The following is a 19,033-nucleotide window of genomic DNA, read 5'->3' on the forward strand; positions in this document are numbered from 1 at the left end:
CAAGGGCATAGGGGCTGCGGGGCGAGTGGGGAGCAGGGAAGCACTTAGCAACCCCCAACCAAGATCAGAGCGGGAGGGAGGAGGGGGAATGCAGGGTGCTCAGAGGAGGGGGCAAAGTTGGGGCAGGGACTTTGGGGAAGGGGTTGCAATGGGGGCGGAGAAGGGGTGGGGTTGGGGCGGGTCTGGGGGCGGAGTTGGGGCAGGGCCGGGGGCGGGACCGGGGCCCCGTGGAGTGTCCTCTTTTTTAAATGTTTGAATATGGTAACCCTAGTTGAGTATTATTTGCTGCTAACTAAAGGTAAGATAGAGAAACAGCATCAAAAGGAAAAAAAAGTCAGTCCTGCAAGTTTGCCCTTGCTATTGTAATTATGAATCCACTATGGCAGTCCTTATGCAGAAAATACCCTCACTGAGGACAATGAGAGGTGTGCCTGACTACCGGCTACAGGATTGGGCCCTACCTTTCCATTTATCCAATTGTACAGATCTAAAAAATGTAACCAAATTTCACTGAATAATATACAGCTTTGGTTTGCTAGGGAGGAAGCTCTCTGAGAGCCTGATCCTGAGTGGTGCTTTGTCAGGATCAGATGTATAAAAAGGAAAAAATAAATTGTTAGCTAAGTTATTCTACTCAACAGCTACTTCATTCTGTGTATTAATACAGAAAGTCAGCAAAATTTTACTAGTGGCAACTCAAACTGCTCTAAGGACAAATTTATTCATTGTCATCAAAACCAAGAATCAATAGTAATGGATATATGGATAAATCCACATCACGCTGACTTGGCTAATTATCCACTTCTTCACAAAGATATTTTCCTACATCACAATCCTATGTCACGTGTATCAGTTAACATGCTGGGCTTGCTGCATCACCAGCATTAAACCTAATGTATATGCTTGTTCAAGGGCAAAGAAATCCAGATTACACTGTGTTGTTGAACCCAACAGAACTTAAATTCCACAGTAGATTTAATTGTTTGATACAATTTGATTATGCACACAGGCTTCTATAATTTATTTAGATTTGTATTAATAATGTATGCTGTTTGAGTGACATGCTATTGTATGTTCTTTCATAACAGGAAACATAGCAAGCATGTGTTTGTTATTAAAATAAAAATGTAGTATTTTAAAAAGATGAAAACATGGTTTAGTCTCATTCACTTGGGCTTGTTACACTTTGCACTTAATGTAATAATGTCAATGATCTTCCATGTATATTTCATCTAAAGCCACACAACCTGTCTCCTCATTACCTTATTCCCTCCACTTGTTTGTTGCACCAATATGTTGTATCTTGTCTTAAGTAAGTTCTTTGGTCAGGAACTGTCTCTCAAACTCTGTATTTGCACAGTGCTTAGCACAACAGGGCCCTGATTTGAATGGGGGTCTCAGGGCATTACAGTAATATTATTCAGTTTTTACTTATGGTAGCACCCAGTATGTGTTAGGTAGTTTCCACACATTCAAGGACAGGCCCTGCTCCAAGGAACTCACAGTCTAAGGACAAACGAGACAAAGGTTAGGGAAAATGGAATGGAAACAACAGAAAATAAAATACAATTTATATGCAAGTCAGTCTGATTCACTGTAAGCAGCACAGCAGAAGTGGATATTTAAGAGGGACTTATGAGCAGAGAACATAGAGGCTTTGCAGGTGAGCTCGGGGAGATTGTACCTGGCATAGGGGAGTACGTGGAAGATGGCATGGAGGAGATTGACAAACAAACTGACCAGGCTGGGAGCATTAGCAGAGCAGAGGGAATGGGCGCAACATGAAGCTTGACAAGCTTGGATAAGTAGGGAGAGACAGAGTTATATAGAGTTTAGAATGTGGTGACCAGAATCAAAATTTTATTTGATAGTGGATGGGAAACCAGAGAAGAGTTTTAAAGAAGGGAGTGACATAATCAAATTGACAGGCAAGGAAGATGAATGTAGCTGCTGTATTTTGCATGGACTGAATAGAAGCAATATATGGTGTCTGGGAAGCCAAAGTGAAGGGTACTGCAGTAGTTAAAACAGGCAATAATGAGGGCCTGGGTGAGAGATTTTGCTTTGAGAATAGAAATAAAAGAGTGGATCTTGGCGATGTTGAGAAAGAGGAAGTGGCAACATTTGGATATGCCCTGCATGTGTGGGGCAAGGGAGAGGGAGAAGTAAAAAATACTAGTTTAATATATTAATATTAATACGAGCCATAAATAATAATAGTAATAAATTGATCTCAAAAAGCCTTGCCTCTAGAGGACTTGCTCCTGCTCCTATTGAAGTCAATGGCAAATCTGTATTAACTTCAGTGAGTGGTTTGCCTGAACGAGGATCACAGGATTTGGCCCAATATTAGGGCTGGTCAGAATTTTTGAATGAAATATTTTCTTGCAGGAAAATGGGATTATGTTGAAATCAAAGTTTTCCAGGGGAAAAGATAGATTTTGGCAGAATTTTCTATCTGGAAACCGAGAATGTTACATTTTGGTTTGAGCCAAACAAACATTTTATTTTGAATCAACATTAATCTCTCCATCCCCTTGAGCCACTGTTGTACTTTATAGGAGATGTAGTTCTGTATCCCTCCTCCCTCCATTGTCTCCTCCTGGCTCTGTTCCCCAGCCAGACTCCATCTCCCATGAAGCACCATGGTGTCTCCCTGTGGCTGAGCCACTTTGATGCCTCATGGGAGTTGTAGTTTCCCAGCACTCTGTGTACCAGTGTGAAAGGGGAGATGTCAGAGCTGTAGGATCCATTGTCACATGGATCCTCATTTTCTTCCCATTGAGGAGGCTGTGCATTAGAGTATGGGGTAATACAGCCTCAAGTTTGCAATAATGGCTGCACTGAAGCCACACAACTTATCTGTGACCTAGGGAGAAGATGCATTCCCTCCCTGTATTCTTCCATCTCCACTGAGATGCTCATTGCACAGCCAGTATTCAAGGTGTGTATTACATAGGATAAATTGTTTGAGTACACTGCCACAGTTGTATTTACATTAACTAGTACAAAAGTTACCACAGTCATACTTTCTCATGTTTCAGGCATAAATTGATCACGTGGTAGGACTGGGAAAGCATTCCATCCCACCCCCATGTTATAGTATTGCACAAGTAGTGCATTCACTTTCCTGTGGATAATCAGCTTGCTACACATCTTACACATTTTCCCCTACGTTCTGGTTTTCCTGCTGACAAATTTATACCTCTTGCCTGTGGGCTGGTCTTGTATGCAGCGTCAATGTTTCTACAGCCTTGTGTGTACTGTTTGTAATTTCACATCAGCAGGTGTCATTAGACTTGTTCTCGGTACAGGCAAGAAAGTTATTGAGATGGTAGAGCAGGGGCCTATCTTACTTAAAGCACAGGTTTGGATTATAAAATAATCTAAGAGATTGCTTTCAGTTTTATCTATGAAAAAAATTAAACCTAACTCATAAAATCTTTCCATCATATAGTGATTCACTCTTTAACAGATGAAAACGGGTGAGATGAGTTTTGGGTGAAGGTGTGGATCAGTTCCTATTGGAACCAGTTTACTCGTCCCTAGTTATTACCTATTGAGAGCATAAAAATGCAGACAGGAACTAGGAAAGATGTTGAGATGATCCAGAACTAGAACTAAAATAAAACTAGCAGAGAAACCAGTACAAAATCCACACTAAACAAAAGGCTGTCAAACGGGCCCTATGGCCCAGCTTTGTCTGCGCTGCCACATTAAAGATCAAGTTTTGATTTCTAATCCCAATTTCTCACTCTCAGCTCTGGAAGTGCTGTGGAGGCTGTACTGGCCCTGGTTGGCAGAATGATTTATGTTACATGCGAGTGGATTATGGTAAAGTTACATCCTTTTCTGCTATTGTGTTAGCAACATAGGACCACAGGGGCTTGCACCTGACTGGGATCTGTGAATTTGAGGCCACAGAATTAGCTGTAGAATCTACCCACACACAGAATGGTGCTCCAGAATCTAAACTTTTCTAGCCCTTGTGGTTGTAAAGATGGTCATGAAAATATGAACGAACTATAAATCAGTGATTTCTTCCTGGACCTTCAGCCAGCCAAAACAATAGCTAAGAGAGGTGCAATCTGCTGCATTAATCTAAATGGGTTGATATGCTGGAACATGACAATTTAAACATCAACACTGTTGACTATTTCTCTGCTGACCGTTTTAGTAGAAATATCCAGCTCATTTTTTACTCAAAATTCCAAACTGCTTCCTATGCCTCCCCAGGTGCCAAACCCCACAACTTTCCTCTTCCAACATACTAAGGCCATGTCTAGATTACTATATTATGTCAATTTAACTTACGTCAGCATACAGTCATTAGAGTTATTAAATTGCTTGTGTGTGCACACGGCTCCTTGTGTCGGCGGTGCACGTTCTCACCAGAAGCAATTGTATCAATTGTATTGTCAGTGTAGGGCTTTGTGGGATAGCTTCTGAAAGCCAGTAGCAGTTGATGTAATCAATGCAGTGTCTACACTGATTACATCGACCTAATTACATTGACTCTACGCCGCTCTTGGAGGGGGTGTTACTAAATCAGCATAGGGAGGCACTTACGTCGGCAGGAGCCAAATTGAAGTGAAGACACTTCCACAGTGAGGTCAGTGCAAGGCAGCTTACGTTGACCAAACCCTGTAGTGTAGATCAGGCCTCAACCTCCAGCTTCATCTCTGACAACTTGCATTATGCTATTATGCAATGTAATGTCAATACAAAATCTATGAAATATTGAAAACTGAAAGTGGGGGAACAGCATGATATAGACTGAATTTAATATCAAAATAAACAACCCTGACCTACCATATTACTATATTGGGCTGTTGTATTATTCAGTAACAGTCTCTATTTTCCAATTTAAATAAATCTGCTGTAAAATTAGAATATTAAAGATGTTTTATTGAATGGAAATCTGGACTGGGACTCAAGGGACCTGGGTTCAATTCCTTGTTCAGCCACAGAGTTCTTATGTGATTATAGGTAAGTCACTTAATCCACTTTGTGCCTCAGTTCTCCATCTGTAAAATGGGGATTATATTTTACTACATCACAGGGTTGTTATGAAGAGACAATCCATTAATGATTGAGAGGTGCTCAGATATTATAGTGATGGGGTCATATAAGTAGCTAAATAGATAGAATTTGCAGCATGCCACAGAGATTTTCCAGTGACTCTACAGAGCCATGCTCAGGAGTGGAATGGTGAGGTTAAAAGGGGTATGATCCAAAAGATATGTGGAAGAGCCTTAAGCACAGAAGATTTATGGTTGATGAGTTCAACAGATGAAGGATACAGCATAAGATGCATGGAAACATGACCCAGGTTACCAGACATGCTAAGGTTATTACAAAATTGCACAAGAGCACTTCCAACAGTGAAACCAGAGCAATAATACTTGACACAATACGATGTTCCAGTGATGACTTAGAGGGAAAGCCAACTCAGAATAATCATTTCCATACTCAACCTCGGCCAATAAAAAACAATAAGGGTAAGAGTGAAGAAAACCAAAGTGGAAGAGGGCAAGTTGAAGCCTGGGGTTTTGGGAGGGGTGGGATGGGGAAAGGAGGGAAGAGGCTTGAGTGGGGCACAAGTTGCTGAAATCAGGGAAATCAGGGCTTGTGTTGATTCTTCTTCTGGCCTCATTGCTATACTAGAGAAAAGGGGTGTCCCACAGAGATCTGTCTCATTCTTGTGCAATCCTGCTGTGGGACATAGGGCCAGCCTGTGTGTGGCAGAGCTTGCATGAGGTGAAGGGCTTCAACCTTTGGCCTGCTTTACTGTACGTAGGGCCAGCTCTGATTGAAGCAATGTAAACAAGGAAAAGAAGTCAATAAATATCAAGCAGTTTGACTAAAAGCAAAGCAATCATCTTAGATATGAGAACTAAAGCTCCCTGACCCAGCAACTCCCTAATAACAGACTCTTGTTATTGTGACCTACATAACTGGGGGAACTTCATCTGTTTTACGAAAAACTATATTAAAAATGTTTGGAGCACACAACTCAGAATGATGGGAAGATGGAACCTGATGCATCAAGGAGCATAACACATGAGAAATAACTCTGTGGTACAAAAACTACATTATGGTTTATTCAGTTTACAGGCATGTGCTTGAACCACTATTATTCTGGACAGTCATACACTAATAATAATAATAATAATATATTTTAACTCTTTGAACCTGTGATGAAATGGAAAAAGTGCCCATCAGCATGGCAGGGGTTAAGGAGAGCCTTTGGGTCCAGCTAGCCTCACCCAATTATACCTGCAGCCAATGCCAGGCCTGGATGGGAGAGAAAAGGAGAAAGCCTGGCCCAGTTCAGGCTGACTGGTGAACAGGCAGGAGTTAGCTACTGCCCTATCTGAAAGGTAGCCTGCCAGCCAAGACATCATGTTCTGTCTCCCAGCCAAGGGAGATTATAGAGGAGACCTAGGAGTCTCCGGTAACTGGGTGACTGCAGACCAGAGACAGTGTGGGCACAGGTGCTGACTTTCTTCTGTCCGGGTGGGTGTTCCACCCCTGCTCTGCCTTGAGGCCCTGCCCCCAATCTACCCTTTCCCCCCCAAGGCCCCACCATCACCCTGCCTTTTCCCACCCGTGCCCCCACTTTGCCCCTCCTGAGGCCCTGCCCCCACTTTGCCTATTCCCGCCCTGCTCCACCCCCTCCCACCCGCCACCAAACAGCTGATTGGTGCGGTCCAAACTTATGACTGCCCTGCCCAAAGGAGCCTGGACCGTGGCTGGGTACCGCCCAAGATCCATGAGAGGCAAGCTATCCCAGCAAATTGGACAATAGGGGCCATACCCCATCTGAAGGGATGCTGGTAGGAAGTAGTCCAGGAAAGTGGATTTAGACTCCCTGCTTGGAGTGTCCCCTCCAGTGGAGTGGGAGGGCCTGGGTCCTCCTACCCTCACTACCTGAAAAACTAAGGCACCTTGACCAGGCAAACAAAGGGTTGAAAGTCAGGCATGCCAGCCACTAAGCTGACAGGCCCGCCAAGCACCCTGTTACAGAACCACTCCTCCCAAAGACGCTCAAACTGCTTTACAAACTATCGCCTTCATTATGATTAAGTTTATTTTTTAAAAAATGCTGAGGCGGGGGTGGGGAGGAAGCACCTATTCATACCTTTAGGAACCCCTGCCATAAATTATAAAAGCAAACCTATAATCACCCACATAACTTAATTTACTTCATTGGGGCTATTTATGTTCTTAAAGGTAACAAGTAGAAGTGACGGAAAATACTGCGTGTCCATGAACCTGGGAGGAAAAAAAAGGCAGGCAAAATGTAATTACTCATAATGGCAATTTGGCTAGGACAAGAAACAATCCCTCTCTGCTTGCAAAAAGTGCCACAGTCTTTAATGACTACAGTACATGTGAACAGGACATTGGAATTGCATGCCATCGGATAGATGGTACGGTACCTGCATTAGCCTAGTTGCTGCTAACGCTATCTATGATGGGACATTACTGAAGCTTTGATTCTGTGGGAAGAGCCTCATCTACTGACTTACCAAAACTATTTACAGCAGGCTAGGTTTTTGTTGAAATTCTTCACATCATTATTGACCAGGTCCAACCTGATTATTTCCAGTAGTGCAACAATATACTTACTTTTCACATCAAGAAGAGATCTTGCTGAAAATCTTTGTAGTAGGTCCTAGCTGAAATAAAGTTGTCTTATACTGTCATTTCTAGGTGCTCTTATTTTTTTCATAAGTGTCATAGCAAGCTCCTAATATTATTCATTCAGAGGATGAAGATTTGGTGGCTTTGCACATTTCTAATGGAGAAGCAAAATGTCCCTGATGTGGTTCTGCATCCTATTGAAAATAGAACATTTGTGTCCCTTATTTTAGCAAAGCCTTACATACTGTGACACAGCACAGATATCTGATTTCTAGTCTGTATGTGGTCTTGTGCCATGATATGAGTCAAACATTCTGCCCTGTAGATTTTAGCAGCTTAGGCATCTGCCTTACTGCACAGCTGGACTCCTGTCTCCCTACTGTCAGCTTTGATTACAGTCCAAAAGCAGGAGCAGGAAGGCCCCAGCCCTACTGCAATGAGATCTGGTACCTAAACACTGGTACACTTATACATAGTTATGCAGATGTCTGACAATATTGGTGGTAAATACATTGCTGCAGATCAGTAACTGCAAGCTTCACTTTTCAGGTATTGGTGAGCTGCTGGGATCTCCTGCCTTCAGGGCTTGAAGGAGATCCCCAGACAGTGCCCATTTGTCCCCCTAGTTGGGACCAGTCTGGGGATTCTTTTTCCCCTGCGGGGGATTCCAGGGGCTTAGCTGACAGAAACCTTGCACCTTAGTTCAAACTACCCGCCCCGACGGCACCAACGGCCGCAGAACGGTCTGTGTGACTGACAAGTGCCTCTGCCAAAGGCTGTAGAAGCGTAAAGTCGACCACGTGGCGTGCAGGCGCCTGATGAATGGGAGCGTTTGATGAGTATCCCCATCTTCCAATCAGAAGGCAGTTGGTGTGGGCCCGTAGATTTGGGGGCGGTGTGGCGAAGCGCTATCCAATGGAAGAGGAGCATGTTTTTGAGTGAGAGGCAGCCTAGCCAATGGCGAAGTAGTGGTGGGCGGGCGGTGTTACGGGTGTGGGTCAGCGCCGGCCCGCAGGGTTTAGTGTTCTCTAGTCTGCCGCCCCCGCAACATGGAGGTCCCGGGAACTCTCCCCAGTGGCGGTCTTCTCTACTGGGTGGGGGTGCTGAGCGCAGTGTACATCACCGTGCGGGCCACCTACCGCCTGCTGGCCGGGCTCCGCGTCTGGGTGCTGGGCAGCCCGGTGGTGCTGGGCCCGGGGCTGGGCGCCTGGGCAGGTGAGTCGGCTTCTTTGGGGCTGCCCCCGCCCTTGGTCTGAGCCCACCCTGCCCCGGAGCGGCCCGGGGCTCCCTCTTCAGCTAGGGGCTTCCGCCGGGGTCCCTTGAGGTTTCCCGTTCCCTTCATTGGGGCCCTCCGCGCTGGGAACCCCATGCGGCTGGCACTGCCCCAGGCAGCCTTCCACCCTATCCGGGGTGGGGGGCGAGCTGCGCTGAGTCCCTTCCTTGTACTCGGCCTGAGTCCCTGCCCGGAGAGGGTGGGTGGGCCGAGGCCCGGAGATCTACTCCTGGTCGCCACCTTTGCCCCGCGTGGGGCTGGCCTGCCTGGTCTCCCCAGTTTTGGCGTGGTCCTGATCTGTCCCCCCGCAACCGCGGGAGATGCATTTCCCCGCTGGTAACAGGGAGCTGCTGCTGTGGGAATGTGTCAGTGGGGGACAGGGCAAATCCAGATTAGCGTGATCCAGCAAAACTTCTCACCAATGAACTGCTTGCATACATCCAAAACTACATGAAAGCTGTAATATAGCTGGGGCCCTACCAAATTCATGGTCCATTTTGGTCAATTTCATAGTCATAGGACTTTAAAAATCGTAAATGTCATGGTTTCAGCTATTTAAATCTGAAATCTCACAGTGTTGTAATTGTAGGGGTCCTGATCAAAAAGGAGTGGGGGGGGGGTTGCGGTACTGCTACCCTTACTTCTGCGCTGATGCTGGCAGCGGTGCTGCCTTCAGAGCTGGGCAGCTGGAGAGTGGCAGCTACTGGCTGGGAGCCTAGCTCTGAAGGTAGAGTCACCGCCAGCAGCAGCGCAGAAGTAAGGATGGCATGGTATGGTATTGCCCCCTTTGCTTCTGCTGGGGGGGCACTGCCTTCAGAGCTGAGTATCTGGCCACCAGCCGCTGCTCACCAGCCGCCACTCTCTGTCTGTCCAGCTCTGAAGGCAGCGCAGAAGTAAGGGTGGCAATACTGCCACCTCCCTAAAACAAACTTGTGATCCCCTGCAACTCCCTTTTGTGTCAGGACCCCCAATTTGAGAAACACTGGTGTTCTCCATGAAATCTGTATAGTATAGGGTAAAAAAATACAAGACCAGATTTAATGGGGGGAGACCAGATTTCACGGTCTGTGAAGCGTTTTTCATGGCTGTGAATTTGGTAAGGCCCTAAGTATAGCTTAACCTGCCCTGCACCCCAGACACACTGTGTGTTAAATTAGTTTAAAGAAAACAGTGGAAAATCAGTCTTAGATTCAGGCTTATGTGTAGTCGAATCTGAAACATGTGCTTGAGGGATAACCTCAGCCCCCTGAAATACAACTTATTCTGCCTCAATATCTCAGCCATATGAGCCTGCCAAGTCCCAAATTTGGGATAAGGACCTAGACTGAAGGTCCCAAGGGAAAAAAATAGGAAAGTGTGTAAAGGGAAGAAGGATCTGGCTTTAGTATAAACATTTTCTGTTGATAATTCTCTGTTTTGACTGTCATAAATACATTATGGTAATGTGGTCTAGTGGACTAAATGCAAGATTGGGAGCCAAGGGGCTTTTGTTCTGATTGTGGTGCTGTGACCAGTTTGATCTGTGGATTTGATAACTCACTCAATCCCTGTCACTATTTGTTAAACAGATAATCCCTGAATGTTAGAAGTTCTGAGGAAAAAAATAATGTTAATGAGTGTGACCCCAGGATCCTTTCCAAACAGCCAAGGAAGTGCCAGTCATGCACCTGTTGGAACATTTCACTATTTAATTTCAGTTTATTGTTTGTAATTTCTCTTTGCCATTTTGTTCACAATTTGCACCTTGCCTGACAATTTTTGTTTTATTATAACAGTAGTGTTTTGGTAGGATTTATACTTTTAAAAAGTAAAACAACTAGTAGGGCTACATTTAGTTGATAATGATTATTAAGGCTACGTTTTAGTCACAGGTATTTTTAGTAAAAGTCATGGATAGGTCACGGGCAGAAAACAAAAATTCACGGTCTGTGACCTGTCCATGACTTTTACTATATACCCCTAACTAAAACTTGTGGGGGGGGGGGCGGACCGGGGGGCCTCGGGGTGCTCTGGGGGGGGCAGGTGGTGGTGCACGGCCCGCGACCCTCTCTGGCACTGGGGTGGGGGTGCGCAGTGGCGCGCAGCCCAGGACCCCCTCTGGCACTGGAGGGGAGAGGATTGGTGAGGCTCACAGGCTCCCTACCCAGTTCCGCATGTCCCTGCAGCTCCTAGGGGGAGGGGTGGCCAGGGGGGCTCTGCATGCTGCTCCTGCCACAAGCACCGGCTCCGTAGCTCCCCTTGATCGGGAACCACAGATAATGGGAGCTTCGGGGGCAGCGCCTGCGGGTGCGGGCAGTGCATGGAGCCCCCTGGCCCCTCCGCCTAGGAGCTGCAGAGACATGCCGGTGGAAGCTGAGAAGCTCCTCCTTTCCTCTCCCCCAGCCCTGAGCCCCCTCCCACACACCCAAACTGCTGCTGCTGGCCCAGGGGCTGGCTAGTCAAGGAGCCCTTGAGCCAGCACCGGCCATTGCAAAAGTCACGGAAAGTCACTCTGTGACAGACATGCAGCCTTAATGATTATTAATGCTAGTAAGGAAAAATTCATGCTTTAACAGAGTTTTGGGGATTTAAAGCTGTAAGTGAAAGTGTCAGGTCTACAATGAGTAAGGACATTTGGACCAAATGTTGGACAGCAACTAAAATATGATTGATTTAAATCCTCTTTAAAAGAGAACAGTTACTTCTCACACCACTTATGTTGATCAAGAGCTGAACTAAATTGCTTTCAGTGCCTGCAATATCCATCATGTTTTCACAAGTTTGAGTTTTTGAGGACGGAGGTGAGTGACATGATATACTTTTTGTGTATCTATCTTTGTCATGCTGAGCTTTGTAGCTTTTCTTTAAATACAGACTGCCAGTACAGTAGTGACATGGAATTGACTTGTTTGAATTCTGAATCTGTCTATTATCATAACATTGCTGTAATTGTATACTAATAATATAGGGCAATATGGACAAATAAGAGGATTCAAACCTAAGGAAATGACACGGATTGGAAACAAATTCTTTTTTCAGTTTAGCTGAATGCACACAACTTCTTATTCTTGCTTCTCCTTTTCCATTCAGCTCTCTTAACACTTATATTTTCCTCAGGAGATTGTGATTTTTATCTTTGCCCTGATGACTCTGCCTCAGTTTACATCACTAGTTAAATCACTGAAGTTACCATCATCTTTCTCTTTTTACCAGTTTGTTAAAGATTCATTTTTGTGATGCTTTCTACTATTGGTTCCTTCACAGCTGTTTAGCAGTAGGCTCCAATACAAAAGTATGCTTTCAAAGGTTAGCTTACCTTGGGCAATGTGGATTTAACAAATTTCTTAAAGTTCAGTGAACAGTAAAAGTGCAGTACATCTCTAATGCATAGTACCTGTGTCTAGGTTTCCCTAAGAATTGTTTAAGAGGAAGCTTACCGGGTTGATTGCGTATTATTGCTCTTGCTGTTAGAAGAAGCTGTATTACTCATTTCCAGAAGTGCCCATAATAAGTGCTTTCTGGAAAAGAAGACATGGGGCTAGATCTGCAAATGGACTTGGGCAATGCAATTCACAGTGTTTTGGTGCCTAATTTAGGCACATTGCCACCCAGTGGAATCCACAGCTCTGAGTTAGGTGCCTAGGCTCCCTATACAATGCTTGGGGAGGTTACTAACCAGTGGGCTAAAACAGGGCACCTCCTCATCCTCTAGCTGTCTTGTGTTGGTTTTGGTATCCTCTGAAAATGCCTACCGGACGAGGTCCTGCAGCAAGATAGATGGGGAAATGCTTAGTTACAAGATCCTACCTTAGTCTAGGCACCTGAGCTAGGTGCCCAGGTGCCTTGACTAAAGTGGCTGTGCATGTGCTCAGGTGGCAGTTAAACACCTATGTCCTTTTTGTAGATCTAGCCCACAATCCCTACTCCAAGTCAAATTCTCAAACTAATGTTACAACTATGGTTAAGATTATGTTGGGATTTCTTTGTAATTCACTTTCATGTACTCTGAACATTTTTCTTTTTGGGCTGACAATTTCCATACTTTATTGCAGCCACTTATTTTTTACAGTGTGTAGCATTTCATGGACACTACTAAAAACTATTTTCCAGAAGTACAGGCAGAATATTTGAGTTGAGCAGAATTTCTTGTTCAGGACTTGCCTTGTTTGAGTACCATGTTCTCAAAATATATACTCTTAACTGATTCACAAGTTCAGTAGAGACAGCTCTATTTGCATTGACTCATCAGTAAAACTGCAATCTTGATGCATGTATGTTGCAATATTGTGTTTCTGCCAACTGACAAACAGTGATTAGGCAACATTAACCCCCCCCCCCCCCCAAAAAAAAAAGTAATACATGTGAGCTTTAAAATCTGGTTGCACAGAACTAGGTATGATTAAAATATAGATTCATCATGACAGGAATTATTTTATTGCAGTTACATTTTAACTTTTGGTTGAGCTTGAGAAATGAAATTACTGTTGTTATGAAAAACAGTTCACGTTAGTTAACATTGCTATCACTTGGTTGACATTCATTATTGGCTGGAGAACACTCTTTATAATGATACATACTATTGTCATATTAAAATTACTTTATCATTGCCACAACACCAGATTTTTTGTTCTACTATGTCTCCAGGTAGAGCCCTGCAAATCTGCAGATATCTACTTTATATCCTTGGATGTTTATGGATGGTGGATTGGATGCGGTTACAGATTTTTGTATCCACCCAGGGCTCTATCTCCAGGACACCAATAACTGAATGAAGGAGCATGATTTGTTTCTTTGTTTGTTTCTTATAGGTTGGTTTGGAGTCTAGCTGAAATGCAGTTTTCAGTGAGGGAAGCTAACACTCTTTTCTCTTTACAAGAAAAAGTTTTAGTTGTCACTTTTTCCTCCTTGTAAGGACAGTACTGTTAGCTAGTATTACCAGTGTATTTAAAAGAAACCAAATATTCTAGCCCAGCATTTCATCTAAGTCAACAAGACTAACATTGTTAAAGCTGCCCTGTGATTTTAAACATCATTTTTTACTCTTATTTTATGAGACCTACATATTTATGTGGTGGTCCTTTCTTCATTAGCTCTGCAGAAGCTAACTATTTCAGAGCTGTGCACATTTCCATTGGCCTTCTCAGTATCACTGATGTACAAATTAAGCAGTGAACAAAACTGCTGTTTTGGCTTTTGATGTGTTAAAAACACTTTGTACTCTAGCCTGTGCTAAATGGATGAAGACAAAATAATCAGACCAAGAAATTTCACATTCAGCTTTATAGAGGGAACACAAGTAGTGGACTTTTATAAAAGTCCATTCAACTATTGATAGTTTCCTTCTTTTGTATTTTAAAGTATATTTATGATTACCATGTGCTCCGATTGTGAGTCTGTTGAGGCAGGGACCATCTTTAGTTCTGTTTATACAGTGCCCAGCACGATGGTGTACTAGTCCTGATTTATTGGAAATTACAATAGCTAAATACATTCTTAACAGCCCCCCATGAAACTGCCTGGGGTAGGAAAGGACTTCTGTAGACATGTTATCGCAAAGCTATCCATTATATGAGATTTATACATTCCTCTGGTACAGTCTTTCTGTGCTAGCCAACAGGATACGGAACTAGATGGATCGTTGGTGTTATCTGGTACAGCGGTTCCTGTGTTCCACATTCTTTTCCTTGAATTCTGTTTTAGTGAGTAGTACATGTTTTCTGATTTGGGTAGTTGTACCTATGTCTCGAAGGAATGTGAGGGTAGTTTTGAATGCCTTTTGAGTTGCTTTTAAGATGTCTGTTCATGAGTTAAGTTTAAACCTGATATTTCCATTAGTTGTAGCCAAGTGAGGTTTCATAGGAAGTGGTGTTTCCTCACTCCATCCTGTTAGAATAGTCTTTTGGCTTTAGTCCAGTTGTTGTCTACCTACATAATTGTTTGTACCAAAGCAAAGTGACAGGTGAAGTTCTACTTTGATTGGAAAAAATTTAGGGCTATTTCCGTAATTGACAACATTGGAACCTGAGATTGGATGAGTTTTGCTATAATTGCCTACGTCAGCGGTAGTGTGTGTGGGAGGTGAATGCCATATGGGAAACCATTCAGTTGATAAGGGGGTTGACAAAAACTGCCTGAAAGATGAAGAGGTGAATAGATTCACTAGCTCAGGGGGTAAACTGCCTTATTTTCTTGAGAGATTTTGAATGGGCTTATTGTCTTTTCTCTTGGTAGTAGTGTCCTGGAGAGCAGTGGTCTCCAACCTTTTTACGCACAAGATCACTTTTTGAGTTTAAGATCAACCCAGGATCTACCCCGCCCCTTTGCTGAGGCCCCGCCCCACTCACTACATTCCCCTCTCCCTCACCCTCTTTCACCGGGCTGGGGCAGGGGGTAGGAGTGTGGGAGGGGGGTGCAGGTTCTGGGCTGGGGCTGAGGGGTTTGGAGTGTGGGAGGGGGCTCCAGGCTGAGCCTGGGGCAGAGGTTTGGGGTGCAGGAGTGGGGGGTTCAAGCTCTGGGGGAGAGTTTGGGTGCAGGGGTCATATGGTCACACTGCACCTAATCTCATAGAATCCACTGAACATTTCATGAGTTTTTATTAATGTAATTTATGGTTTATAGATGCAAAATTCTTCAGGGATTGTCACAATTCAGTGTAACATTCTCAACCGTGGGGTGTGCATTGGCTGAGCCTGGGGTATCGGGTTGGGGTGAAGGAATAAGGGGTGCAAACTCTGGGAGGGAGTTTGGATGCAGGAGGGAGCTCCAGGCTGGGGCAGGAGGTTGGGGTGCAGGAGGGGGTGCAAGGTGCAGGCTCTGTCTGGGAGGTGCTTATACAGCATGTGGCTCCCGGTTATCAGCGCAGTGGGGCTCCGGCAGGCTGCCTGCCGGCCCCACACCACTCCCGGAAGCGGCTGGCTGCTGGCATGTCTCTGCGGCCCCTGGAGAGGGGAGGGGGGCAGCATAACTCTGTGTTCTGCCCGTGCCCGCAAGCGCTGCTCCTGCAGCTTTCATTGGCCGGTTCCCAGCCAATGGGAGCTGCGGGGATGGTGCTGTGGGCAGGGGCAGCGCTCGGAGCCGCCTCATCCCCTCCACCCTCCAGGGGCCCCAGAGACATGCCAGCAGCCAGCCGCTTCTGGGAGTGGCGTGGGGCCCAGAGATTGTGAAAGACTGGCAGAGGCTCCAGGATCGACCAGTTGATCGCGATTGATGGGTTGGTTGACCACTGCTGTAGAGGGTAGTCTTCACAGAAACGTGTACTTAAAACTGTGCTTGGCAGGGAAATCTTATAGAAGAGTAACTTATTTTCCATTTATTTCTTTTAAACTATACTGTATCAGCCTAGACATCCCACCTGCTTGGAAACTGTTATTTGGGAGGTGTCTATCAGTTGTTGCAGCCAGGAAGCTTCTTTATATATGGGAAGTGAGTGGCATCCAAATTGTGCGTTTCCTGTCTTATCTGCTGGTAGGAGGAATGTAATGCTTTTTTGGGTGTTATGTATAGAGGAATACAGAATAAGCAAGATATAACTGGTAAGCAGTATAATAAAGCATATTAACTTGAGTTGGCTTTTTCCTAATTAAACTGGTTTAAAACTAGCAAAATTAGATAAGTTTGCTATCTATAAATTTGTGCTTTAAAAATATTTGCCAACTGGCTACAGGTATGTCTCATTTAAAGTGTCTTGCTAATACATTTATATATATATAATATATACACACACACACAGTTGGACAACTTCTGTTGCTCACCTACTGAATAACTTCCTTTATCAAATGCAAATATACAGTACCAATCAATATTGTGTATATATAAAATTCACTCTCAAAATGAGTTATGGTTGCCCAGTGATATTTCATACCATTCCAGAACGCTGAGTTCAGCAAAACTCAGACCTGAAAACCTGGAAATATGAAGTTGAGATACATGCTCATGCAACCTTAATTTTGCTGTCTGAATGATGCTCCCATATACTCATAACACATACTTGTACTCTGCCTTTGCACTTTAGTGGACATCTCAAAGATTAAAAAACACACAGGCTAAATATACAAACCAAAATAAAAGCTGAACAGAGTACTCCTGGGGGAATTCTGCACCACTTTGCATGCACAGAATTCATGTCCCCTACAGATTTCTTTGTTTCCCTGCAGAAAAATGACTTTCTGATGGGGAAGCAAAGGCAAGCAGCAAGAGCTGTCACGCAACCCTCCCCAGCAGCACGGCTGTGTTATTTGGGTGCTCAGAGCAGCCGGCGGAGAGGTAAATCAGTGCAAGGTGGAGGGCGGGGCTGTGGATGCTGGGGTTGGTGGCTCCTACCCTGCGGCGGGCTCAGCTGTTAAACCTGGCTGGGCGGGGGAGGATGGGACTTGCTCTTCCCCCTACAAGGAGTGGCCGGGGCTGGGGCCAGGTCAGACCCACCCACAGAAACCTCCCCCAGCTGCAGGAAGCTCCGCACCCCCTTTTCCTTGTCCCTACACACCTTAACCTCCTCAAGCATTGTATAGGGAGCCTAGGCACCTAACTCAGAGCTGTTTACCCCTTCTTCCAGATCATTTATGAATATGTTCAACAGCACAGTACAGATCCCTTGAGGATCCTGTTTACCCCTCTTCCCTATAATAACTGACCAGAAGACTGAGAGCTGAAGAGTTTGCAAATTCTCCGTGTAATTTAAAGTATTGCATTTTTCTCTTTTCTGTCTTGCTTTTTGTTGTATTAGCTTGTCTCTTTATTTTCACATACTGGTCTCTTTGTATTTTCAGAATGTGAGTGTGAAAGTGTGCCTGTGTGTGAACACACACAAATCCCAAAAGGGGAAGACACCAGAAAAAAGTTCTGCACTTTAAACAGCCTGAAATATTGACCCATTAAAAACTCATTGAAATGCTCTGTTTTTAAAAGTTGAGATATTTTGAGATACTCATTGTAATTACTAGTGAATGAGAATTGTTAAATTTCTGCTTAGTATAGACTATTATGTTGAAGTCTGTCTTATACAGTAGAACCTCAGAGATACGAAGACCAGAGTTATGGACTGACCAGTCAACTGAACACCATGTGAAACCGGAAGTAACCAATCAGGCAGCAGCAGAAACGAAAAAAAAAAAAGCAAAAACTGTACTGTGCCTGTATTGCATCGTAAAGGTAGGCACATCTGGGCTGCCTGTCCCCCACCCCCATGTGTGGGGCAGCCACTTACAGTTAGGAGGTGAAGACACTGGTGCTATCAGCCCAAGGCAGCCCGAGAGGCAGAGCAGGAGAAGCATTGGGGTCTGTGCCTCTTTCAACCCCCTCCCCCGGTCAGGAGGTAGACATGCTGTTTTCACACAACCCTCCCCTGCCCAGGAGGGAGACAAACTTGCAAACTCAGTCTGATCCAGTGAAAGAAGCTGCCTGCAAGGAAGCTGTCGGCCAGCTGCTGCTGGAGTCTGGCTTGGAGTGTCAGGAGCTGGAGCCTGAACTGCACTTTGTTCAGAGTTACAGACATTTCAGAGTTATGGACAACTTCCCTCCCCAAGGTGTCCGTAACTCTGAGGTTCTACTGTAGGTGTGGATGGTAGCACTGCCTGTTAAGGTTGCCCAACACTTCCCATTATTAGGCACTTTCTTCAGCAATTTATAACTTTGCCAAATTAACCTTTCAAGCTGAAATTTTTCATGCTGCATGCCCACCTCAGCCTGAATTATTTTAAAAAGTTTCAACCAAAAAGGAACAGTTTAGCCATTACAGAGAATGAGTCCAAGGAAAAATGTTTTGCCTATATTCAATTCTGGCAGTCATTTCTTTGAGAAGCTGTAGTACTCCCCCATGCTTTGGACCAGGGACTTGAAATTTGACAGGGGAATGACCTTTGTGTCAGGGATTTGTCTTTCGCCTTCACCGTGAAAAACTGCTCAAATCTGGCTAACTTATATACCTTTTGAAAAAAATCTGTGAAAGTCTCTGGCAGTGTGTGTCATCCCACCTGTGCAACCTTCATTTGGTCCCCTTGTGCATATGCATTGATTAAGTCTTTAATTTTGTGGTCATATGCCATTTTTTTCACATCAGCCTGCCTCATTAAGTGCCCAGAATAGATCTCCAGTTGTGGTGAATCAAGGTGGTGTAGAAAAGAAGACTGTTGTCTG

At 44.6% G+C, this 19,033-nt stretch overlaps 1 protein-coding gene across 2 annotated transcripts in view; it reads left to right on the plus strand.

The window, feature by feature from the left end:
• HSD17B12 (hydroxysteroid 17-beta dehydrogenase 12) overlaps positions 1-19,033 on the plus strand; it is a 202,219-nt gene that overhangs the window by 29,140 nt on the left and 154,046 nt on the right. Inside the window, exon 1 of one of the 2 annotated variants that reach the window (XM_024209808.2) lies at positions 8,700-8,865. The exons of the other annotated variant lie outside the window; for it this stretch is intronic. Within the exon in view, the coding sequence (XP_024065576.1) occupies positions 8,700-8,865 (166 nt within the window). Of the gene's footprint in view, positions 1-8,699; positions 8,866-19,033 lie in introns of those variants that run through there. 2 annotated transcript variants of the gene reach the window in all.

This window comes from Terrapene carolina, unplaced genomic scaffold (assembly GCF_002925995.2).
Source record: "Terrapene carolina triunguis isolate 2854851 unplaced genomic scaffold, T_m_triunguis-2.0 Scaffold96, whole genome shotgun sequence".
Taxonomy (NCBI): Eukaryota; Metazoa; Chordata; order Testudines; family Emydidae; genus Terrapene; species Terrapene triunguis.